This window comes from Neofelis nebulosa, chromosome 1 (genome assembly GCF_028018385.1).
Source record: "Neofelis nebulosa isolate mNeoNeb1 chromosome 1, mNeoNeb1.pri, whole genome shotgun sequence".
NCBI lineage: Eukaryota > Metazoa > Chordata > Mammalia > Carnivora > Felidae > Neofelis > Neofelis nebulosa.
Genome location: NC_080782.1, coordinates 43,227,916 through 43,252,943, shown reverse-complemented (window position 1 = coordinate 43,252,943; position 25,028 = coordinate 43,227,916). Strand labels below are relative to the sequence as shown.

Below are 25,028 nucleotides of genomic sequence, written 5' to 3'. Positions count from 1 at the left end.
TTCCCAGTGCCCGCCAAGAGAACACCGTCTCTGATGAGTTCTAGAACATTCCTAGAACAGCAATGAGGGGCCCCAGGGCACCCTCAGCACACCTGAGCCAGGCGCATATGCTGCCTCCCGGGGCCCCCCACTGGCCTGCCCGGGTCAGGAGTCCATGCACACAGAGGTCAGCTGAGAAGGGGAGCAGAGCACTGAGTAGAGGGGGGGCCCTGGATCCGGCCTCCGCTCCGCCACGCTCTCACCACAGGACACAGCCCTACTACCCCCTGCCTCTGCAGAGCAGTGGGCCTGCCAGCCACCCTAACGGAGCCACACTGTGTCACTTGCTTCCCATCAGTTGCTCATGTTCAAAAATGGGAAACCTCTCACAAAAATCCTCACTCCCAGCTTGTCTTGAAAAGCCAGGGTATCCGGCAACCTGGGCCCCTACTTCTGAGGGTCAGCCTCCCCCGAAGAGAGGGAGGCTTTGTTCTCTAGTGCCCCACGGTCCCCACCACTGACCAGCCTCTGCAAAGCACGATCCTGCACCCCACTTCCCTGCCTGCCGGGCTCTGCAGGCACTGGATTGTCACCTGCTAGGGCGTTCTGAGATTCCAGGCTGGGGTTCTACTCCAGATGGGGCTGACGTCTTCCTTGAGCTGCCCACTACATCGCCACGGACCCCTCCAGCCAGGTGTTCCTGGTCCCCAGTCAGTTCCTACTGCAGCCGGGCCCGGCTGGGGTCTGTTCTGAGCCAGGGAGATCTGAAGTCAACGAAGGAATGGGGCTGGGGGCACTTGGGGGGTTGGGTCTGAGGGCGTTTGGGGGTTGGCGCTGGTGGCAGAGGTGGGAGAAGGGTGATGTGGCAGGACAGCCTGTCTGGGAGCAGCGGAAATGGGAAAAGCGGGACAGACTGGAAGATGGGGCCAGGGAGGGCAGACCAGGAACCGCAGGCCCAGGAGCAAGGGGAAGTGCGTCCTGGAAGGACTGGAAGTGAAACTGGTGGGCTCCACAAACTCCTGGAATTCTCCAAATCCAGACTGGGAATCTGGGAGAAGAGAAACCTGGACTTCTAAGATCGCCCATTCTGGACTCCCAGGACCCCAGGCTGCACCCAAGAGGCTGGGCAATGAGTACTCACAGGACCTTGGCCCGGGGCCTGGGGTCTGTCCTAGAGACAGCTGGGGGGCCTGGAGAGTGCCCTCTCCTGGGCTGGGGCCACTGTGCTGGCACCAGGGGCCTCTGTTAGCAAGACTGGAGCCTGCCCCCAAGAGTGTGGGAAGAGGCACCTTGAACTGTGAAGGCCATTCTTGTGCCCTCAGCAAATTAGCAAACCCATCACTCTTCCTCCACCTACTGCCCCAAAGAGGGGCAGGAGGGGGCCTGGCTCTTTGTTAGGGGAAATTTATTAATATCCAAAATAGGCAGTGGCCTTTTCTCCCCACCCCCAATCAAAGCCTTTGCAAACACCTGGGCTTCGCATTTGAAAGGCCCTGGGACTCTTTTATGTGGCAACGTCCTGCCAGGAGGGGGTGGGTCGCACCAGCCTGGGAAACTCTGGGCCCCTCCCAACCCTGGTCTTCTAGCCCCAGCTGCACCTGCGGGTAAGGCTGGGAAGCAGCTGGAGGGGGAAAGGGGACGGCCTCCTGCCTCAGCTGGGTAGTCTCGAGCAAGTCTTCCCCTTCGGTGGGCCTCAGTTTGCCCAGATGTACAAGGGGGGCAAAGCAGTCTTCAAGGGCTTCCTCCTCTTCACCATCCTTCCTCAGCCCACCCACCCACCACGGCCATAGCACAATGGCAGAGCAAGTGTCAGAAGCCGGGGGACCCAGGGAAGCAAACAGCTGAGCCTCGGTTCCCTCGGTCGTCAGCTGGAGAGCCCTGGGCTGCCCAACTCATGGTTCTCAGCGGTAAGGAGAAGGGGTGAGAAGGATGAGCTCGTTGGTGTTTATTGACAACAAACGGACGGAACATGGATGGGCTGGGGAGACAGCAGGAGAAAGGGCACAGAGGCCAGCCCCCTGCACGAGGGTGCTCTGCCCCGCTGGGGAGCACTGTGTGGGCAGAAGCTCTACTCAGGCATTCGCACACCCCACCCTCATCTCTTGGGGGCGAGTGGGGGCCCCAGGACAGCCCCTCCTGTGCCAGGGACTGAAGATGCCAAGGCCTCTGGCCACGGGGCTGAGGAGTCAGCTGCCCTGGGCTCGCTGGCTCCACCCCCCATGCCTGGGCCCGGGGACCCGCGTCCCGGAGCAGGGGTGGGCAGCATCAGGACCAGACAGCCACATGTGCGGACCATCTCCAAGCCTCTTAGTTGCCTTGGTCGTCCACAGCCAAGGCCAACTTCCCAGCAGTGCCCGGAGCTGGAGGAGACAGTGAGGGCCGCCAGGGCAGGGAGAAGGGAATGCAGGGGCTTTGGGTCCTAACTAGGACCCCTCACTCCCACCTGTCCGCTTGTGTCCTCTGTCCTAATCATGCCCAGGGCTCCCTACACCGGAGGGCGGGGGTCCAGTGTGGGAGGCTGCCGGCCTTTTTCTGGGGGGGAGGGGAGTGTGGGGTCCTCTTCCTTTCCCCACCCCACCCCCTCACTCAGGCCACCGCCCCTCTTGCCTGCCCTCCACAGGCCTGCTTCCTCCCCCGTCCCCTCGAAGCCACCCTGCACGCTGACCCTGAAAGATATTCTATCGAAAGCACACCCAGATCATGCAAAACCCTGCCCACCCCACGTCCCTCCTCCCCCTCCCCCTCATTCGTCATTCCCACCTGGACCCTGCTGTAACCTGGGAACACTTTGGTTTCTGCCCGGGGCTCCAGGGGAGGCACAGGGGTTACAGGGGGGCCTCCACACCCTGCCCTCCTCTTCCTCTCTCTCTCCCAACTTGCCCCATCCTCCAGGGCCTTCAGGCCCCACCTCCTTCAGGAAACCTGGTGGGCACATGAGTCCACAGGGGTCCTTCTCCCACCTGACTTGCTAACCCTTGATGCCTGGGGCCTCGTGGGCCTTGCCATGCCCTGGGCGTCCCTGCCCAGCTTGGATTCTGGCTGTTCGAAGTGTATGGGGAGCCTCCCCTAGAAAAGAGAGGAGTCTGGGCCCTGAACGGAGATGAGAAGATGCTCCCACCTGCCACGTGAGAAAGGGAGCTGGTTGGCCAGCAGGCCTGGCATCCAGTCCCCTCTGCCATGTGACCTTGGGCAAGTCCCTCCTCCCTGGCCTCAGTTCATCCATCTGCGAAATGAGGGCTGAGCTCTGAGTGGGTTTGTGTGCACGCGCGGAGAAGGTAGACGGAGGAGAGGCAGAGGCCACAAGAAAGGACTTGCACGGGGGACCGGCATCACCCGGGGCAACCTCCCACGGCCTCGGGGCCTCTCAGAGCCCCAGAGGGCACAGCTACCCTTTGCGGCCAGGCAGGCTGCCCGTCTGCCTTCTGTCTCACATCATAGACTCCTCCTCCTCAGCGATCTCGCGGTCCACCTCGATGGCAGTGTTCTCGAAGCTGGTGATGCCCCCGTACTTGCGCATGTGCACCATCAGTGGCTTGGGTGACTGGCTCCCCACTAGCGTGGCCACGTACATGCCAGTCCGGTTCTCCTCCAGCGACGGGCCCCAGTCCATGGTCGGTCGGCTGGCCTGCTGGAGCCGCTGCAGCAGAGCAAGGAGAGCGGTGAAAACGGCCGGCGCTCGTGGTGGAGTGCTTCCTGGGGCCCGGCACCGGACAGAGACGTCACCACGGCACCTGGATCAGTCCGCGCAAGAATCGCAGGGGGCCCCGGGCAGTAGCACCTTCCCCAGGGGAGTGAGCCACACGCCTGGATGAGAGTCCTGCTCTGCTGTCACGAGCTGGGTGGCCTTTGGGCATGGAATTTAAGCTTTCCATGCTCTGTTTCCTCCTCTGTAACTTGGGGATCATGATGCCCTCACGGGGCAGGCCCTGAGATGCAGCACTCAGCAGGGTGCCGGGAACAGGGCAAGGCCCAGTAAATGGTGTCTGCTGTGACTGCAATCCAGGAGCCCACTCTGGGTGCCTTCCCCTAAATGCTGAGTCCTAAGGAGCTGGGAGGTTTGGGAAAGAGCCAGGAACCAGGAGAACTGAGACAGGACTGTCGCTGACCTTCCAAGTGTCTAACATTTGGCCTCGCTCTGACTCTGATGTCTGACCTTTCCCTCTCAAGCCCCAGTTTCCATGGGAGGAGGGAGGTGACTAAGACAATGACTAAGTCTGGACGTTCTAGGGTTCCTCCCTTTTCCAACTACATTCCCAAAAGCCTTCTGCCTGAGCTGCAGGGAGAAGAGCCCCAGACCCTTGAAGGCAGACGGACAACTAACATCAAGTGGAGCCTTGCTGGGTGCAGATTCAAGGAGGATAACGTGTGCGGTGCCCTTAGCCCGAGGCCTAGCGTGGCTCCATACTCAAAGCATGGTGACACTTAACTGTTGTAGAGCACGTCACCCCACTGCTCAGAAACTTGCCAGTGGCTTATCATCTCAGTTAGAATGGAACCCAAAGTGCTCACCACGGCCTCCACGTCCTGGCCCCTGTCTGCCTCCCTGACCTCAGCTCTGACCACTCTCCTTCTGCCCTCACCTGCTCTGATCCAGTCTCGCTGACCCCCTTGCTGCCCTCAAACATGCCAGCCCCTCCTGCCTCAGGGCCTTTGCACCGGCTGTCCTTCTACCTGGAACGCTCTCCCCTTCCAAAGCTAGATAGATCACCTTGTCTATTTGGTCAGGTGTCCGTCCCCACACACACCCCCACCCCTCCGGGAGGTCTTCCCAGACACCCTGGCCAAAATACCACCTTCCATCATTCTCTATTCCTAAACTTAGGTTTGTTTTTTGTATTTGTTTCTGTGTTGTTTTTTTTTAAGTATAGTACTTACCACTATCTTTATGTATTTGTTTATTGTCTGTCTCCCACATTAAAATACAAGCTCCCTGAGAGCAAGGACTTAGGTCTGCTCCCAGCTGCACACTAGTGCCTAGATCAAGACTTCCTGACCTGAGAACTGTGGACGTCTCGGCCTGGAGAGTCCCTGCATAAGGGCTGTTCTGCACACTGAGGATGGTTAGCAGATCCCTGCCCTCTCCCCACTGGATCCCGGGAGCATCCCCTGTGCACACTGTACTCTTACGACAATCATAGTGCCTCCAGACATTAGCAAATGGCTTCTGAGGGCAAAATTGCCCCCGTGAGAATCCCTGGTGGGGAACAAAACATTCACCATGTTCCAGCCTTACGCTAAATGTGGGCTTCTTCAATCCTTACAGAGTCCCTGGGAAAGGGGCATTATGACTTTCATCGTCTACTCCCACAGATACTATCTGGAGGTAAAATTCAGCAAGGTCGGTCACCTTGGCCAAGCTCACACAGTGGTCATCCTGGGGTTTGAACCCAGGCAGTCTGATTCCATCCTAAACTTTTAGAATACTCTGCTTTTCTGCCCCTCACAGTTCTGAAGATGCTGACGAGCCTCTTTTCTTCTCACAGCAACCCTTATGGGTAGGTGTCACTGTCCTCACTTTAAGGAGAGAGAAAGCAAGGTTCAGAGAGGTGTGTTAACTGCTTAGGGTCATGCAGCTGGCAAAAGGCAGCCCTAGGATTCCTCCTAGTGTGTCAGTGCTAGAAGCCCTGGTTTCTGAAGGTGGCACTCCAGACCTGGGCAAGTCCTCTGTAGTGCTGACCCCATAACAACATGGCCCCGCCACCTGGCTGTCTCCTCCTTTCCTTTGCAGACACCCTGGCTGTCACGCAAGGAGACAGGTTTCCTTTAGAGGTACAGGTGGGGCTCCCGAGGTTCAGAGAAGGCAAGGCGTTTGCTCCTAGTCACACAGCAATTGGAGACAGAGCGGTGGCTGGACTCCAGGACTAGCCTGTGGTCTGGGTGGTGCAGTCATTTCTGCAGGGGGAGGGCTCTGAGCCTCTCTCCAGGTGGAGATATGAAGGTGGGGTGGGGGGCAGCTGAGGTGCAGTGGAGCTCTATGGGAGGTGGGAGAAGCTGACGAGCAGGCTGGGGGTGGTGTATGGAGGGGCACAGGAGACTCGATTTGTAACCAGTTCCGGTGGTGTAAATATTCCCACCAAGGTCAGTTTCAAGTTATCGATGGTTTAACAACTGGCTCACAATATCCCTGAGTATTTAACAATTAGCTCTTATGAACCAGCACAAGCTGGCTCTGTTTGGGGGTCCGTAGGCTCTTCCCAGGCGCTAGTAGCCTCCCTCAGCTCTGCTCACTATGACAGCCTCTTGCCCCCAGAGGACTCCACACCCATGGCGTCAGAAGTCCCAAGAGTGTGATGAGGCTCAGAGAGGGGCAGAACATTGCAGTGGTCACACAGCATCACAGCACACCCACTGGCCCACTCCCCTCTTCTGAGGCCTGCAGATCCCCGTGCCCAGACAGCTTGCATTCTCTGTGCTTTCTAGATCTCTTCACAAAGCCTGGCGTGGGCAGGGCTCCCACCATCAGCCCGTTCTCAGGCCACCCGTGGGCTGCAGCAGGGAGAAGAGTGACAGACCCCAGACCACCCTCTGGGGTCCCTCACTGTTGCCTTCTGACCTTGAGTTTCATAGGGAAGCTTTGGGCTGGTGACCGGAGTCTAGGTCCTGACCTCTGCCCGACTCACAGTGGGACCGTGGGCCATTCCCTTGTCCTTTCCCCAACACACGTGGACACTGGCCCACATCGGTGGTCTCTGGAGTGTGCTCCCCCTCAGAGGCCTTGCGTGGCCCCGGGGGCCACAGGGCAGGACCCGAAGCCCCTTGAGACTGCCTTACCCCAAGCAGGATTCATAGCTCAGGCTATTGGCTGGAAAAGCCTGCAAGGCCCTGGATAAGGTGCTGGTGCAGATGTGTTCTGTTCCAGCAGGTGGGCCCGGGGCCGGGCCACGGGTCGGGAAGACCAAGGGCAGACTTACCTCCCAGAGCGAGCCCTCCTCCCGGAGCACGGCCACCAGCATGCCGGCTGGGATCATGAGGCAGGACAGCAGGCCCATCAGGATGCCCAGCAGCTCTGCCCAGGCTGGGAATCTGTAGCTGCCGTACTCTGAGGGCTGGTACTTGACGATGCTGTATACCAGCAGGGCCTGCAGGCGGGGGCCCCAGCGTCACAGTGGGCTTTGCACAGGCCCCAGGGCTTGGGGTAGCCCAGGTCTGAGCTACCCGAAGGCCTGAGGGAGCCCAGCTCAGAGCCACCCAGTGTCGGAGATAACCTTAGCTGTGCAGAACCTAAGATGGTCCATCCTCGGAGCCTTTGCGAGGCCTGAGACAGCCCAGCTCTGAAGCACCCAATTCCTGAGACAGCCTGTGCCTGAACTGCTTCAATTCCAAGGCCAAGAAAGCACAGACACAAGCAAACACACGAACCTCAAAGCCCCCGCCCTAAGGCCCCGAGGCCTGAGAATGCCCCACTCATTTTGCCAACCAAATGCAGGGCTAGGGCCAGCCCGGCTACAACAGCTGGGGACATCAAGGGGATGGGAGTAGACCAAGATCCTGGTGCCCACCCACCCCTCAGCCCTGACAGAGGCCCACTCCGGGCCAGGGCAGCCCTACCAGCCTGAGTGCCCAGGGCGGGGCCCTACTCTCAGCCCCGGGGCCCCAGCCAGCAGCCTTCTTTCCCACCCATTACCAGAAGCGTGGCCGGGGACAGGAACAGCCAGCAGGCCCTGAAGTACAGGCCCGGCTTGAAGCCCAGCATCATGTGGATGTCCCGGCAGAACCTCTGGATGCCTGCACGGGGGAGGGGAGGAGAATGGCCCCACCAGCAGCCCCTCCTCCACCCCAACTGCCCCGACTGGAGACCCTGGCCCTTGGGACCGGGGACCCAGTGCAGGCGGGCTCCAGAGTAGACTCCCACCCTCCCACGGTGGGGAGCCTCAACGCCGCCTCCCGTGGCCCCTCTCACCATACACCCGGGTGACGGCGAGGCACGTGGTGATCACCACCACCATTAGCCCGAAGCTGGCGCTGTAGTCGTCCAGAAGCACCAGCCAGTACATGCCCCCCTGGAACACAAGTCACAGCTCTGGGGTTCCCTCACCCCGGTCTTGCTCCCTGCTGCGACCCCTTCTCCAGGCAGGAGGTGGGCAGGAAGCAGCCAGGCCAGCGTTGACAGCAAGACGGTAACAGTGGGACTCCTGTCTACCTGCCAAGCCCTTTACACACACCATCTTATCTGAGTCTCACAACAATCCTAGACGTAGACTCCCATTTTATTGGTGGGAAAACAGGCTCCGGGAGGGGAAGCCACTTGTCTTGGGGTCATTCAGCCAGAGCAGGAACCAGGCTGGAGCCCAGGTCTTTTATACTTCCAAGCCAGGACTCTGGGTCCTAGACCGAGCTGCCCTCGGGGAGGGCGCCTGGGGTGGGCCAGCTTCCTCCCGAGCAGGAACAAGCCGGTAGCCCAGGGAACGATCACAGACATTGCTGCGGGCGCCTGCCCCTGCCTCACCCACCAGCTGCCCACCCACCCCGAAGCACCACTCACGTCGGTGGTGAGGACCAGCCCCATCAGGTACATGGCCACGCAGATGAGCCCCGAGAACACAGCCTTCTTGGGCCGCAGGTAATATGGGAACTCGTCTGTCACAGCTGTCACAATGGTCTCCAGGAAGGCAAACTGGGGGGAGGGGGGAGGAGGGTCAGAATTCTGCCCCCCTCACAGCACACGTGCACAGACACCCCCAGAGGTACACACAGACACATCACACGGATACATCACGCATAGACACAGCACACACAGACGCACACACACAGCCGCACATCTCACACAAAGACACACATCACACATGGACACACACAGACGCACCCACCTCACAGACACAAACACACACCACAGGGGGCCCGCTGGCACACACGAGGCTCACCTGGCTATCCAAGCCAAGAGTCAGGAGCATGAAGAAGAAAAGGAAGGACCAGAAGGGCGACAGAGGCAGCATGGTCATGGCCTGTGGGTAGACGACAAAGGCCAGGCCGGGGCCTGGGCCAAGGGCACAAAGAGTCAGCAGCCTGGGGCACGGGGCAGGCTCCCCACATGCACACTCAAACACAGCGGTTGCTTACATCCACCGGGGCACACTAGTTCAGCCAAGCCCAGAGACGCACGCTATCTGCACACCTCTAACACTTAACTCCTAGGACGCGGGCCGGTGCATTGTTGGTGCTCAAGAAACATAGATTGATAAACTAAATGGATTAACAATGAGTGTGTGAGAGGTGACTCGGTGGCTCAGTCGGTTGGTCATCCGACTCTTGGTTTTGGCTCAGGTCAGGATCCCAGGGTCGTGGGATCGAGTCCCACATCGAGCTCCATGCTGACGATGGAGCCTGCTTAAGATTCTCTTCTCTCTCTCTCTCTCTCTCTCTCTCCCTCTCTCCCTCTCCCCTGCTCTCTCTCTAAAATAAAAAATAAAAAAAAAAGTACATGAATAAACCCAAGACCCAATGTAAAACCTCACTTGCATACACTTATGTATACCATCACTGACACAAACAATCCCACTAACACACACACTTAGACACGTCCACTGGCACAAGACACTGATTCGCATCCTCATTTGAACCCTCAGTTCACGTGCACACAGACCTCTTGACATAGGAAATGACTCACTTGGACAAACAAGGCAAGTTACTAAGACGTGATCAAACATAAGACACTCACACAGAAATCCATTTATCTCCGGACTCAGGTTGACGCACACCCCCTCTGCACTCGGACACCCAGAGACCGGCAAAGACACACGCGTTCGTGTGTGCGCAAACCCACACACGCACTGGACAAACCCATCCGCGACCTTGCCGGTCCACACTGTGCTCCCTGGCCCAGCCCCAGCGGTGCCCTGCCCCCCCGCCCCCCCACCTCACCCACCAGGGCTGGCCGGCCTGCCCACCTGCTTTGGCCACTTGGTCCACAGGCACACCCAGCTCCTGAGACATGTAGCCCAGCACAGAGAAGATGGCGAAGCCAGCCAGGATGCTGGTGATGGCGTTGCCCAGAGTGACGATGAAGGTGTCTCTGCCGGGAGAGGTCCAGGCACAGAAGTCCAGGCCAGAGTGAGCGGGCCCCGCCCTCACCCCAGGAGGCCCGCCCTGGCCAGCCACTCTCCTCCCTGCTCTGGCCTCGAGGGCTCTGAGGCTGCACTGACCTATAGATGTTCTGGTGAAACGTGTTGTAGGAGGCAAAAGTGAGGAGACCCCCGAAGCCCACACCCAGGGAGTAGAAGATCTGAAGAGCAGCTTCGATCCACACCTGTGGCAGGAAAGGGTGCAGATGGAGAGCAAAGAGAAGGGGCTGCACACCGTGGCGTCCAGAGGGCCAAGGAAAGAGGAGGAAGGAGGTGGAGTGAGAGCGAGTCGGCAGGTCCAGGGACGGTGCGGTAAGGAGCCCGGCTCACAAGTGACACGGGCTGGGAGCAAACCCTGTTCCAGCACTTACACTGCAGGACTGGGGAAAGTCCCTTTCCGGGCCTCAGTTTCCCCATCCAGGATCTAGATGATCGCTAAGCTTGGTCCAGTTCTGAAGGAAGTGGCGTCTCACGTAAATTTTCAGTAGATTCATATTGACAATAAGCCCATTGGAACCCCTTTCCCTCCTCCCTGCAGTTGGAGGGACCCGGATTTGATTCTAGCTCCCCACTTTCTAGCTGTATGGCTTAGGCATGCCACAGCTTCTCCCTCGGGCCCCTCCTCTGAAATGAGGGTGGTGGTGAGGACTAATGACCACGTATGTGCAAAGTGCTAAGGTGTGGTCAGGCGGGCATCCGTTAATAAATGAGAAATGTTAAAGCCGTCGGTACCATTGTTTCCATAATTACAAATGCCCTCCTTGGGGTGCGGAGTCAGATCTGGGTTGGAATTCCGGCTCTGCCACTCCCTAGCCCTGTGACCTTAAGCTTATCACTCTTTTGGGCCTCAGTTTCTTCATCTGTAAAATGGATGAATAATGTCTTCCCTTTTTTTACATTTCTTTTTTAAGTTTTATTTATTTTGAGAGAGAGAGAGCACACACGTGCTCACACGGGTTGGTGGGGGGGCAGACAGAGATAATCACAAGGAGGCCCCACGCTGTCAGCGGGCACCATGAGTGCAGAGCCCAACACGGGGCTTGAACTCAGGAACCAGATCATGACCTGAGCCAAAATCAAGAGTCAGACGCTTAACCGACTAAGCCACCCAGGTGCCCCTTAAGGTTTATATATTTTTTTAGGACTCTACATCAAATGTGGGGCTCAAACTCATGACCTCAAGATCAAAAGTCGTACGCTCCTCTGACTGAGCCAGCCACGTGCCCCAGAATAATGTCTACTTCACAGGATGGTGAAGAATAATAAGTGAAAAAGACACACAGTGTTGAGCACAGAGCCAAGCCCAGGGTCTGGTAGCAGGGGCCCGTCACATGGAGGATTCCTACCCCCTTCTTTTTTTTTTTTTTTTAACGTTTTATTTATTATTGAGAGACAGAGAGAGACAGAGCATGAGCATGAGCATGGGAGGGGCAGAGAGAGGGGGAGACACAGAATCCGAAGCAGGCTCCAGGCTCCGAGGTGTCAGCACAGAGCCCAACGCGGGGCTCGAACTCGCAAACCGTGAGGTCATGACCTGAGCCCAAGTCAGATGCTTAACCGACTGAGCCACCCAGGTGCCCCCCCCCACCTTCTTTTCCCCAGGGGCGCCCTCTTTCTATTCCCTGGCTCAGGCCTGACCCCTCCCTCTATGCCCCAGCCCCGAGGGCCTCACCTTGGAAGACAACAGATGGTGGAACTGAGGGGTGAGATAGAACTGGATGCCCTTCCAGGCCCCTGGGAGGGTGACTCCTCGGACCAGCAGCATGAGCAGGATGAGGTAGGGGAACGTGGCCGTGAAATATACCACCTGAGGCACGATAAGTGGGGAGGGAAGGCAGGGGTGACCTTCCTTCCACCCTGCTTCTTTTCCAGAAGTCTCCATTTTACCCAACTCGCCTCCCCAACCTTTGGATAGGCCAAGATGAGAAGAGCCATCATCCATGATGCTTTTCTTTCATTCCCTGCGCCCCTCCCTCCACACATGGATCCCTCAGCAAAGTCCTGTCGCTGCTTCCCCAAGGAGTCCCTGACCCACCCACTCTCTCCAGCTCTGCAGTGCCCTGGTCCAGGCTGCTTTCACCCCTTGCCCGGAAGCCTTGCCTTGCAGGGGTTATGAGAGTTTCCCCTCCGATGCGTCCACCCCCCATGCCCCTAGCCCAGGAAAGCCCACCTTGCGTGGTCAGCAGCCACTACACATTCCCAAACTCCCCTCCATCCTGTCTCCACCTGTTCCCAAACCTCCAGCCACTTTCTCAGCAAACGCCACCAGGTCTCAGGCTCGTCACTGTCCCGACTTGCACCATGATTGTTTCTCCCCTCTTTCTCATTGGTTTCTACCCTACCTTTCTAGTCTTTCTTTTGGTTCTGTTCCTCGTGGGCGACACTTCCCAGCATTTTGCACAGGGACAAGTTCTAATTTATAAATGAGTGAATAAACCACTCAGAAGGTTTCCAAGTCTTTCTAAAACAGCTTCATGGTCCTTCCCACCCTTCATAACCTCAAGTGGGCATCCGTGGCTTTGTCTGCCTCGCATCCATCTGGCCTCCTTCAGACACCAGTCACCTGACTTTCCCTAGCTGGGACTGACCCCATTCCCAGCTCCAGAGGTGGGCACCTGACCAGACCCAGCCAAGCAGAGCACCCCACCCTCCTGACCACAGTGATCGGTTCAGGGATGGGAACATGACCCAGCCTACACAGTGAGACCCAGTTCTAGGGTTTTTGAGAACTGGAGCAAGGGAGAACCTTTCACCAAGCAGGTAAGATACAAAGCACTCCTGAGAGACCAAGAGAACCACATTCCTGATAACATCTTTTGAACTCCTAGACCCAGCTGTACCTGAAGCACACCCTCTGGACTTTCCAATCGAGTGTGACAACTGGGTTCTGGTCAGTTACCTCTGACTCATACACCCACCTTCCAAGCATTCAACAAACACATGCGGACGGAGCCTCTTCAAAGTGCCAAGCACTGGGTCAGGATGCAAACTTGAGTAACAGATCAGTCCTGTCCCTGGCAAGTTTCTAACCACTGCCCACCCTTACCATCACATCTTTCTTCCTCCCCCTTCCCTATCCCTAGCCACCCACTTCCCCCCTCCCCGCCCCTGCCCCTGAACTTTTTCCAAGTAGGAAGTCTATTCATCCTCTCAGGCTCAGTCCATGCCCTGCCTCCTCCGGGAAGTCCTCACGCCTCCCAGCCCCTCAGGCCTCTAGGGCCTCCCAGAAGGCCCTACCTTGCCCGAAGACTTCACGCCCTTGAGGATACAGAGGAACACGATGACCCAGGCAAGCAGCAGGCAGAGGCAGAGGTTCCAGCGGATTTCCCCAGGACTGCCAATGCCCCGGCTGCCTTGGATGTGCAGAACGTAGCGGCTGTGGGGGATGGAGATTTGAGAGTCTCTGGTCACCCTGCCACACGCCACACACGCGGGGCAAAGCCGCGGCCAGCAAGGTTCCTATCACTGTTGTCACCAGCATCACGACTGTCCGCCAGCATTTACTCAGCATGATTATCCAACAGGCTGGATGGCACAATCGTACCTTCTTTCCCTTAATCCTCACAGTGACCCTCAGAAATATATGACCAGACCCACATCAAAGGCAGAGCATCAGAAGCCAAATATATTGGGTAAGGTCGCACAGCTGGTCACTGAAGAGCTGGGATTAGAACCGGGGTCCACCTAACACCAGCACCGGCACTCGGCCTTCCAGGTGCACGCCGAGCCCCTGGGGGACGCCGGCCCATCCTCGCCCCCTCCCTGCTGCCGGCGGCTAGGGGCCCGCGGGGGCCTGACCTCCAGTACTCTTCGCTGGGGCTGACGGTGCTGGTGAGGTTGAGGGGCAGGGCTCCATTGCCATCCTTGGAGCCTCTGTGCTCAAGGCAGAGGTCTGTGTTCCACCAGTTGCCACAGTGTTCCCAGGGCAGGTTGCTGGTGAGGGAGGCGAAGAGGTAGAAGAGGACGTAGGCGATGATCATGTTGTAGTAGATGGCCACCAGGCCTACGATGAGCAGCATGGCCGCGCCGGCACCTGGGGGTGGGGGAGTGGAGGCTGTCCTCAGGTCGAGGCCTCCTGCAGGCCAGGCTGTGTGGCCTCCGGAAGCCATCCCCTCTCTGAGCTTCATCCCCCCGTCTGCTTAGAGGTTGGGGGAAGGGGGGCAGCCTCCCTGCCTCCCCCAGGCCCGGACCCCTCCCGGGACGATGAGGCCTCACCTTTGAAGAGGGGGCTGATTTTCCAGACGGCCAGGGGTCCCAGGCTGGAGAACTGGCCCAGAGAGAGTTCGAGGAAGAAGAGGGGGATGCCACAGATGGCCAGCATGAGGAAGTAGGGCACGAGGAAGGCACCTGCGAGGAGGAAGGAGGTTGGGGAAGGTCTCGGGTGGGTCAGCTCCCCTAAAGCCCAGCTCCAGCCCCGCCCCTGCCCTGATGGCAGACACCTGCGACCCCATGGAGCACTTCTCGTGCGGACTGGGACTGTCCTTTTATACCAGCTCACTGAGAGCCAAGGGGGCTGGTGGGGATCTCCCCACCTCTGCAGCCCCAGGGCCCAGAGGAGGGCTGGGCCTCGAGCAAACACTGAGTGAGTGAACGAATAAAGGAGTGAATTCCCTGCCAGAGAAAAGTGCAAACGCCTCAGTATGGAAATGAATGAACACCCTGCAGAATCTGGCCCCGATCTACCTTCCTGCATCCTCTCTGCCTCGCCCCCTTAGATGCTTGTGGCTGCCACGGGCCATCCTGTGTGCCCAGTATCCCTCCCCATTTGCTTCTCATACCGGTAGCCGTCTCCTTTAGAGAACTGCCCACCACTATAGGGCTCTGGGAGGGCTGTCACTCACAACAGCCACTCCACCCCACCCCCTCAGATGTATTTATCCCAAGCCAAGTCAGTTCAAGACCTTCCCTGCGGTCCTATATGGATTCACTCAGAGAGAACAGCTCTGAGGATAAAGTCATTCCAGAGTTGTCTGTGCCCCCCCCCCGCCAGCCCAACCTCAAGGAGGGAGACTGTCCCAGCAGAAAATGAGGTGAGCACCCAGAAAGAAACAGAATCGGGAACCAGGGAAAAGGAGAGCCAGCAGAACTGGGGCCATTATCGAGTTCCTAGAGCATCAGAGGCCAGCTACAGTCCCACACTTCCTGGTCACAGCAATTCATCTTTTCCTTGCCTCATCTACTCCTATTTGGATTTCTGTCGCTCTGCCAATAGGTGTTTCTTCAATGAGTTTGGCAGAAATGGGAAGGAGGCTTCGAGGGCGGGTGGGAGCACACTGGCTCTCGAGAAGGCAGAATGGAAGGTGGAATGTTGGGTCGGCCACCAGATGACCTTGGACAAGGAACCTGGCCTCTCCAAGCCTTGGCCGTCAGATCAGGACAATGGTGCCGCCCAGGAGGGTTGTCATCAGGGTTAAGTGAGAACACCAAGCCCGGGGCCTGGCAGATGGTGAGTGTTCAACCCCAGCTACTGTTAATGAGACATCGAACAGTCACTTGATGGCGAAGCAGGGACGGCGGAGGATTTGTTGAAGATGGGGGAGACTTCACGTATGCAGTCTGAATGGAAGGAACCAGGACAGGAGGGCGGATCGAAGATTTGAGAGTGAGAACGACTGATGGAGTGAGGTCCTGGCGGGGGTGGGGGAGAAGGGGGGGATGGGAGAACTTTGAAAGCACAGTGATCGCTGAGAGGCAGATAGAGGCTGCTCTCAAGAAGTGGAGGAAGCCTCTCCGCCCATCTCTTGGGGTCCGGGAAGGGCCAAGGCCTTGGGGGAGAGCCGAGTAGGTATCCGCACTGGGCATGAAGGAGACAGAGGAGGGGATGAGTGATGAAAAAAGACAAGGCAGAGGGAGCTCGCTTCTCCCAGCCCCGTGTCACTGCTTTCAATTCTGCTCAAGGTTGCAGGGGAGATGGTGGCCAAGGCCACTTAAAACCTCACTCCACCCCCAGCCGTGGCCTACTAGCCTAGATGCCCCTCTAGCAGGCCCTCGGGCCCCTACCTCCTCCGTTGGTGTAGGCTCGGTAGGGGAAGCGCCAGACATTCCCCAGGCCCACGCAGTAGCCGATGCAGGACAGCAGGAAGTCCAGTTTGCCTGTCCAGTTCCCCCGGTCCGCGGCAAAGTCCACATCCAGGTCCACGTCCCCCTGGTCACTGGGGGTCATCAGTAGGTCTGGGGTAATGGGCTGCCAGTAGGAGAGACCAAAGGGGTGAGGGAGAAAGGTGAGGCCAGGGTAGCACTGTGATGCCTCCGCTCCCCTAAACAAAAATAAGAATATAAAATCAAACAGGGCTAAATGCAAAGATACTCTCCTGCTTGGGAAAATCAACCGCTCTTGCCTGGGCTTACGTGGTCCTACGCAGGAGCGTCTCTGGGTTGCAGGGAACTACAAACGTATGAGGCCAGCAGGATGGCTCAAGCCCTAAGAGAGCTACCTGGGTTTCAGTTTGGTTAGCACAGAGGTCAAATCAAGGGACGGTCCTATGTTGATGACGATGCGACGATGATCTTAATGACAGTTACCGTGGACTGAGCTCTTACTACGCGCTACGCGCACTCAACGTTTCACCTGATTTCATTCTCAAAATAACGCTACGAGCTAAGTAAGTACTGGTCTAAGCGCTGCTTCACTCATGAGGAACATCGAGGCTCACGGAGGTGTCAAGATTTTATGCGGCTGGCTGGTGGAGAGCTGGGTCCCGGGCCCAGAGCTTCCTGACACTGGAGCCCGTGTCTTCAACTGCTGGTGCTGGCCTTTTTAAAAAAATTGTTTTAAAAATGTTTACTTATTTTTGAGAGAGAATTAAATTTCTTAAAAAAATGTTTATTTATTTTTGAGAGAGAAAGAGAGTCAGAGTGCAAGCGGGAGAGGCAGACACAGAATCCAAAGCAGGCTCCAGGCTCCGAGCTGTCAGCCCAGAGCCCCATGCGGAGCTCGAACCCACAAATGGTGAGATCATGACCTGAGCTGAAGTCGGACGCTTAATCAACGGAGCCATCCAGGCGCCCGTGGTGCTGGCCTTTTGTTACTCTATTCTGGGCACCATATTTTAAGAAAGACATAGGTTGGAGCATGTCCACTGGGCAGGTGGCCAGACAGGACAGTGTTCAGGAGAAGTAGTCACAGGAGGACAGGGGAGAAGTAGGGGCCCTTAGCATAGAAAGAAGAGGCCTTGGAGGGAACACGAGTTCCCCTGAGGGAGGAATTGAATTCATTCTCTAGTGGCTCAGGGAGGCCTATGGAGTGCTGTGAATCTTAGTTCACGAGCAGAAAAAGGCTACTGAGTTCTGGTCTATCTCAGAAAGTCACAATCTTCCTGTCATTACAGGAGAGATACGTGCACAGAGGGGAATGGAAACCAGCGGTCCCTAAGATCCCTTCCTGCAATTTAAGGAGGGTGGGGAAGTGCACTGGGCATTCTCCCTTCAGACTGGGGCTGGGAAATGGAGGTCCTTCTCCAGCCGCTTAGAATGCTGGCTCTGGGGGTGAGTTAGCCTGTAGGGGAGCCCAAAGATATCAGGATAACTATCTACAATTCAGAGAGCAGTCCCCAAAGGGTCTCCTGGAATGGGTCAGAAGAAAGGGACAGCCACACCCTTCCTGCTTGCCTCTGAAATTCAGACCCTTGGCAGAGAAGAATGGAGCTGCAAAGGAGGCCGATTATCAAATCTCGTGGTTTTGAGAGAGGAGAAAGGACCCCCTGTTTCCTGCTCAGCAGTGGTTATAGGAAAACAGTCATATCTCTGGACTGGGAGTCAGGAGACTACAATTCTAGTCCCAGGTCGGTGGCACTTCACAGTGTGACTTTAGGAAAGAGTTTTCTGAGCCTTGTTTCCCCATTTAGACACAGAAGGCATTGAATAAATCAGTGTTTCCAAAAACACATCCCTTGGGATGTTCACAGGTGCTCAGCAGCAAAAAGGATTCTTGAGGCAAAGGAGTTTTGGGAGGGATTGCCTGGGTGGCTCAGTTGCTTAAGCATCGGACCCTTGATTTCAGGTCAGGTCATGATCTCATGGTTTGTGAGTCTGAGCCCTGAGTTGGGCTCTACGCTGACATGGCTGACAACGTAGAGCCTGCTTCGGATTCTCTCTCTGCCCTCTCCCCCCCCCCCCCCGCTCTCCCCACTCCCCAGGCCTGTGTGCACACTCTCTCTCTCAAAATAAATAAGTAAACTTAAAAAAAAAAAAAAGAAGAAGAAGAAGTTTGGGAAACACTGGGTTAACACAAAGCAAAAGTTTTCTTTACTGCAGGACTTGTCAGATCCTTTAATGGACCAATACCCACTGCAATTCTCCAAATAGGGACTAGAACAGACAGTATTCTGCAATTCTATTTAAGAAAAGGGTTTTAAGAAGCTAGCATGCTGAGCTTTATTCAGAGAAGTGTAGGTCTATCTATTAGTCTTCTGCTTCTAATGGTCTGTGAGGGAGGCTTCACCAGAGGCACTTACAGTGGTTGAAGACCAGATCAGATCCTAGCACAGGGACTCAGTAATCAGTTATTGATGAGATACTTTTCCCCCCCCCTCAAATTCCCCTTCCCGGCACCACCCAAGTAGGTGTCTACACACAAACTGGGTGGTGACAGAGGAGGCTTTGCAGGGATAAAGATGGGGAAGGGAGAGTGCAGGTGTCACAGGACTGGAGGTGTCTGGCTGGCTGCGGTGACAGGGTCGGGGCAATGGGTTCAGGTGGCAGAATGGGGGTAAGAGTACTGAGGTGACTCTCAGTGACAGTGGCGACCATAGTAATGATCCTGCCTGAGGCTGGCTGTTGGCCAGAGGGCCAGTGGTAGCAAGGACAGCCTGGCATAATTATGGGTGATGGTGATAATGAGGAAGAGTGTGAAAAAGCCCTTTCCAGTAATTGGGCTTGCGGTGATCTCAGACATGCTGGGCTGAGGGTAGCAGTGGCCCCCAGACTGATCTGAAACTCACCCCTGCCCTCTGATGCCCCTTTCCACAAGGTCCCTCCCCAGCTGGGTGGGTACTGGCTCTCCGGAATCACTCCCTGCCAGGAGAGCTCCAGGAGGTATGGAGGAGCAGCTAGTTAACATCGGCCCCTGAAATGGGGTAGTGTGACAGGCCAGTCACCCTGTGACCACCCCCCAACCCTGTTCAGGCCAGCTGGCAGGAGGGCCCAGTAATGAGGTTCCTCTGATCTCTCCTGAGAAGCTGCTGCCCTTTCTCTGCTCACAGAGCAGTCCCGGCTCTCTGTTTCCATGGTGACAAGAGTTCCAAGAGCAGGATGCTGCCAGCTCTTCTGTCCCCCACCTCCTCCGATCAGAGGGAAGCCTGCTCCTGCTCCAGGGACAGGGGATCGGGTCCTCCAAAGATGAGCCAATCTCAAGACCACCTGGGGCCCCCAACCCCACCATGGATGAATCCCAGGAGGCTGGCACAAAGAGGACGGGACTGGCTGGGAGACAAGTGACCAAATCAATGGGGCAGGGTTGGAAGCTTAATGAGTCGCTTCACACTTCCGTCTGTGTGTGAAGCTCCCACCCCCGGTCCCCCCCCCCCCCCGCCGCCTATCCGGAGTCACGCAGAAACAGAATCGTGGGTTTGCCAGACCTGCACCCCCTCTTTTAAGAACCAACAGATGTAGGTCACTAGCAGCAGCAGGGGCCGGAAGAGGTTAGCCTGCCCCAAGCCAAGGCTCTCACACCTTCTTCAGGATGCGAGAGACAATAGAAATGTGGAGTCCAACTTCATCATTGTGCAGATGAAGACACTGAGTTTCAGGGAGGGAAACAGACGAGCCCAAGGTCAAACAGCAAGTTAAGGGCAGACTAAGACCTGAACCCACACTCCCTGACTTTCAGCCCAGTGCTCGTCTCTGAACACCGCTGTTCCTTTGCTGATACCTGGCATTCCTCACTCCCTGCCCCATTCACCTTGAGACCCAAGGAGGGGACACAGAGGCCAGGCGGCCCCACCCCTGCCCTGTTGGTCCTAGGCTACTGAGCCCATCTTTAGGAAAGCAGCTAGCTGCATCTCCCACGTCTGTTTTTGCCTTGTCTATAAAGTGGGGCTAGAGAGACTTAGCCCCCAGAATTTTGGAGGATTACGTGAGATAAGCCTTTACAGACTATGGCTATTTACATACTGTGTGGTCTGGTAGCAGTGGAGAGGGGAGGAAAGGAAAGGAGATAGAGTAGGAGAATGGAAAAGAACGGTGGGCAGGGCCCAAGAAGACCCAAGACACACACCGATGGCCCCAGATGCAGGCGCAGAGAGCGTGAATTGGCGGGGGAGGGGGGAACAATAACACCAGCCCCTGTGAGTTCTCTCTCATATCTACACCTACCAGCCCTGTGGGGTCACCACATCCCCCACGCCCCACCCCCCACTCTTAAGCCCAAAGCGAGAAAACTTGACCCCACACAGGCTCCTCGGGCCGGGAGGTCTGACCCCACAGGAAGAGGTGGGAAGGGGCTGAGGTCCCGGCCCAGGGCTCCAAGAACACAGATTTGCCCACCTCTCTCATGCCAGCCTCCGCCCCACCCCCGTATCCCTTGGGTCTCCCATTTCCTCCCTCCCTGCCTTCGCCTCCTGCCAGCCCTGCAGTGGGGCAGCCTGGGGTCTTAGCAGGGAAGCTAAAGCCGGTGGGGAGGAAGCAGGTGGTGGGTCCCCACAGGGCAAAAGCGCGGGCAGGAAAGATAGCGTCCCTCTGCTGGCTCTCCGCCGCTGCTTCAGTGTAGAGCGCACCCGATGAGGACCAGGGCGGCTCCCCGCCCCCCACCCCTGTAATTAGTCCAGCTCAAGGCTGGCCCTCGGCTATTCTTACATCCCCAACCCCAATCAGCCCCCGGAGGAAACAGGCGGGGGGCTGGGGAGAGGCGGGCGCCTGGCCCCAGCCGCCCTACCCCACGCCTCCTGGGGTTTCAGACACCTGTTCGAAGGACCCGGCCCAACGAACCTCGGTCCCCTCACACACATCCCGACCCCCAGATGGGGAAGGCCGTGTTGCCAACCCTCCTCCCAACCGCATCCCCCCCACCCCCCTGCCCCAGCAGACCGTGACCCCGCCCCTCCTTGCCATCTAGCTCAGCCCCGACTCCCCCAGAACCTCGCAATGGTTCCAGGCGCCCTCCCCGACCCTCCCGGGGCCTGGACGGGGGGCGGGCCTCTCCCTGCACTCCGCCTTCAGGTGTGCCCCCGCCCCCGTGTGCGCCCCCTCGTCCTCGTGCCCTACCTTGCGATGGTGAGCTCCCTGGAGCTTCTTCATCTTGGAGGGCGGGTTACCGGGGCTTCCGGGCTTGCCTTCCCCTGAGAGCAGAGAGCGAGCGAGGGAGCCAGAGATCGCGCAGCCGGCCGGCCGCCGCGACTTTGCCCCGGCGGCTCCCGCGCACCGGCTGGGGGGGCGCGGGCTCGGGCGCAGGCGCTGCCGTCTGTCGGCTGCGGGCGTGGGGCGTGGGGCGTGGGGCGTGGGGCGCGCGCGCCGGGCGCCACGAACGCCCTGCCTCTCCCTGCGCAGCGCCCCGGGCTGGGGAGGGGAGCACGGCTGCGCCCGCGTAGCCACCCAGACAGACGGCTGACGGACGGACAGCCGGGGGATGCCCGCGCCCCCGCACGCAGAGCTGCGGATTGGAGGGGCCCGAGCGCAGGAGGAGGGGGGTCCGAGACGGAAACCCTCGGAGGTCCGGAGGCCTCGTCTCCTGCGTGACCTTGGGCAGGTAACCTGCCGCTCTGGGCCTTCCTTTCCCCAGTTGGGCAGTGAGCGGCAGGCCACGTGCACGGACACTAACAGCCGGGCTCTAGGTTCCAGCGATCCAGGCAGCGCCTCCTCTTTGCTGTGTGACCTTGCCCACGTTCCTTAAGCGTGCTGTGCTGCCTCTTCATCTGGAGAATGGGGTTAAGAATCTGCCCTCCCTTACAATGATGCGAGGAACCCAGGGAGACTGTGCATAGAAAACAGGTAGCACCGGGCCTGGCACATAGCAGGGGCTCAGCTGACGTTTATCGACTGACTAGAGGTTGCCCGCTTCTGCCAAGAAAAGGACACAGCAGCCATTAATCAGATAGTTTCCAGTCACCCACGGTATTTATTGTGCCAGATCCTGGGCTAGGTCCTATTGTCTCAACACAGGGACCCGGAGAGACAGATGGTGCTATCCCTATTTTACAGATGAAGAAACTGAAGCAGAGAGGTTGAGTCAAGGTCACAGAGCTAGTGAGTGACCCCAGTGACGGAGTCAGGCCTCATGGACCTTCTGGGCTGGTGGAGGTCTTGAACATGTCTCCTTTCCCTGGGAGAGGTTTGGGAAGAAGAGACAGGGCAAGCGTCACCGTGTTGTTGTCATGGCTGGTGACTTAGATCGTGAGCACCTGGGTTTCTCCCACCAGCAGTATGACCTCAGGACTGTCAGGATTTCACACCTCTAAGATGAGCCATCAGCCACCCCCTGCCCGACTGACCTCTCGGAGCAGCGTGAGGGTCGTGTGAGCCTGTGACTAGGATAGGAAATTATTAGCTAGAGCATTCATGTTCTTTCATCTATGGGCCTGAACTGGTATAAGCTAGTGGACCCAGCATATGCATTGCAAATCATGCCCCTTTCACTCAAAGGTGTCCCAGTTCAGACACTAAATCATAGGGTTGCCCTACCATCAGCCAACATGGGGAGGATAAGGGTCTGCTGCCTCTCATACCCGCGGAGTCTGGAAGGGGCAAGAAGGGTTTACACTGAAGTGTGCTTCGGGAAAGGGGCTGGCGGGTTCTGGGCACACCTGCTCACCCAGAGGCTCCTTTCTTTAAGTCCGGCCTCAAGTGCAGGCCAGGGGCTCTCCAGATACAGGAGGAAGGAGCCCTTTGGGCCTGAATGTGAAGGGAAGGAACATTTATTGAACCCTACTGTGTTCGTTTGATGAAGGCTTATATCTAATTTGTAATTCTTTCCAACAGCTTGGGAAGACAGGTTTGTGCATCCCCATTTTGCACCTGAGGAACCTGCCTCAGAGTGCAGTGAAGTCATATACCCAAGGCCACACAGAGCACTGAATCTCTGGGCTTTGGAGAGAAGCCAAGAGGGCAAAAGCCAGCAGCTCCTGAATCCAGGAAGGCCCAGGTGGAACCCACCCACCGCCCCCCCCTCCAGGGACTATCACCTCTTCTCTTATAGGACAGGCTCCAGCTTTGCTGAACAACCCCCTCCCATTGGTACGTGGGTTTCATCAGATCCCACGGAAGGTCCGGAGAACCACAGGAAGAGGGAATAGAGGGGAGGCATTGGCTCAAGAGCCCTGGAAGACTGGCTTCTTTATGGCCCCCTCCCAGTTGCACCTGGTCCCCCCAGTCCTGGGGGGAGCCAGCCTTGGGGTAATGGGAGGGAACAGGACTGGATCTTTAGCCTCCCACAAGCAAACACATTATGGGGTGAACACTGCACATCAGAGGCAGTCGTTGAGGCTGTGAGTACAAATGGATCCAGGCTCCCACTTTTCAGATGGGGACACCGAGGCCCAGAAAAGGCAGGACTTGCATAATCGCCGTGTGAAGTAGAGGCAGGGTTAGTCCTGGCATCTAGGAGTCTGAGCCCACTCAGGCTCTGCCCTCCAGATCACAGCTTTCTGCCATCCCCTGCCCTATCACCACAGCCCTTGTTGGAAAAGTCTGGTCTTCATCAAACAAACAAACAAAATCCCAATATCTTCTAGAAGATATTGTCCACATAAGTCAGTCTGCCCACTGAACCCTCAGTCACCCTCAGAACACCAAGCGTGTTTGACGTCCCCTGCAGCCGCTGTCCCCTCTCCCCTCTCCCAGAGGAAGTTTGGTTACTACTTGGCAGAAAGACAGCACTTAGGAATCCCAACCAGTAAATAATCTGTCTCTCTTTCCCTCTTCCCGCCCCTCTCTCTCTCCCTCTCTCTCTCTCATTTCTCCTGGTCTCACATCAAACCAGAAGTCTAATGGAGATGTGTGCTGATTTAAGGAAAGTCTTAGATGAAAATGTACTTCCTTTTATTATATACGGAGATATTTTTAAATGCATATAAATAAACATTTTTAATTTGCTGAAACGTTCAGACTGTATCACTGTAGAGCATGTGTTTTGTTACACCGGCGAGTGGCGACTGTAAAAAATGAGGAATCAGGCTGCTGGTCCATCTGGTATGATTCAGAGAAAGTGGCTCTGGTGCGGCCGTGCTGGGACAGGATTGCCCTCCAAAGCCGCCCTCTCCTAGGCCTGCTGTGCTCCCAGGTTCTGCATCCCATTGGCGGGGCACCTCATCCACCAGGAGCCAGGCTGGTTTCCTCGGACAGATCCCCATCACAATCCGTTACACGTGCGTGTGCACACACATACCCTGGGGGGCGGGAGACCCTTTCTATTCCTAGAGCTGGGCTGAGTCCTCCCCTAGAGTGGAGCTGTGGCCCTCTCTGCTCTGCCCACACTGATCTCTTGGCAGTCGAGACAGACTGAGGTTCTCAGCGGGGCATTAGGGGTCTGCAGATGAAATCACATGCAAAACATTGTGCTGATGGGCATGCTTCTGATTTGCTGCAGGCCATGACCAGGCCATGGGCCTCTGAGGGCCAGGCCAAGCCATATCTGATGTTTGTCTGGAGCCCCAGTCTCCAGCCACCGGCGCCTGCCCCCCAGGGGGAACGGGGACATAAAATTGCTATATACAGAACAGAAGTAACAGCAGCTCCTCACGAGAGGAAAGCTAGAATACCTCTTAGCACTGGGCTGGCTTCTGGGTCCGACAGGACAGGAAGGGTCCCTTTCTTGAGCCACAACACCCCAGGCTCTGGGGGGGACCCTCTGAGTGATAGGGAACTCATTGTCTCACAAGGCAGCCCATGACACTGCTTGAAAGTCACTTTAGATAAAGGTTTCCTCTTTTCTGGAGGTTGACAGGTGATCAACCTCACTTGTGGGCCCAACCTAGCCCCCTGACCTTCCACGTGGGCTTCACCTGCCGCTCACCCAGCCTGCCAGTCCCAGCCACTGCCCTCCGGCCAGACAGAGGTTTTCCT

The 25,028-nt window shown here is 57.2% G+C and overlaps 1 protein-coding gene across 2 annotated transcripts; it reads right to left on the bottom strand.

The window, feature by feature from the left end:
• Nucleotides 1-2,514: 2,514 nt before the first annotated feature.
• On the bottom strand, nt 2,515-21,591 carry SLC6A7 (solute carrier family 6 member 7). Of its 2 annotated transcripts, XM_058720035.1 has the most exons (14): nt 21,237-21,589; nt 16,038-16,221; nt 14,253-14,384; nt 13,836-14,070; nt 13,275-13,413; nt 11,710-11,844; nt 10,119-10,222; nt 9,864-9,988; nt 8,841-8,953; nt 8,462-8,593; nt 7,880-7,979; nt 7,604-7,704; nt 6,891-7,058; nt 2,515-3,616 (listed from the first exon to the last, which is right to left on the bottom strand). In XM_058720035.1, exons 1-14 carry the CDS (start codon nt 21,267-21,269, stop codon nt 3,407-3,409), a joined length of 1,911 nt encoding a protein of 636 aa, XP_058576018.1. In that variant the 5' UTR covers nt 21,270-21,589; the 3' UTR covers nt 2,515-3,406. The 2 variants fall into 2 exon arrangements, with proteins under 2 accessions (XP_058576018.1, XP_058576026.1); XM_058720043.1 differs by lacking the exon at nt 8,841-8,953 and having other exon boundaries at nt 21,237-21,591.
• Between the last annotated feature and the right edge of the window lie 3,437 nt (nt 21,592-25,028).

Bases quoted from the DNA above. Each gene is read 5' to 3' on its own strand.
- SLC6A7 (XM_058720035.1), bottom strand. From the start codon at position 21,269: ATGAAGAAGCTCCAGGGAGCTCACCATCGCAAG. The intron at 14,071-14,252 runs GTGAGGCCTCAT...CCCCACCCCCAG, and splicing joins AATCAGCCCCCTCTTCAAAG to GTGCCGGCGCGGCCATGCTG. The intron at 7,059-7,603 runs GTAATGGGTGGG...CCCCGCCTGCAG, and splicing joins TGTCCCCGGCCACGCTTCTG to GCCCTGCTGGTATACAGCAT.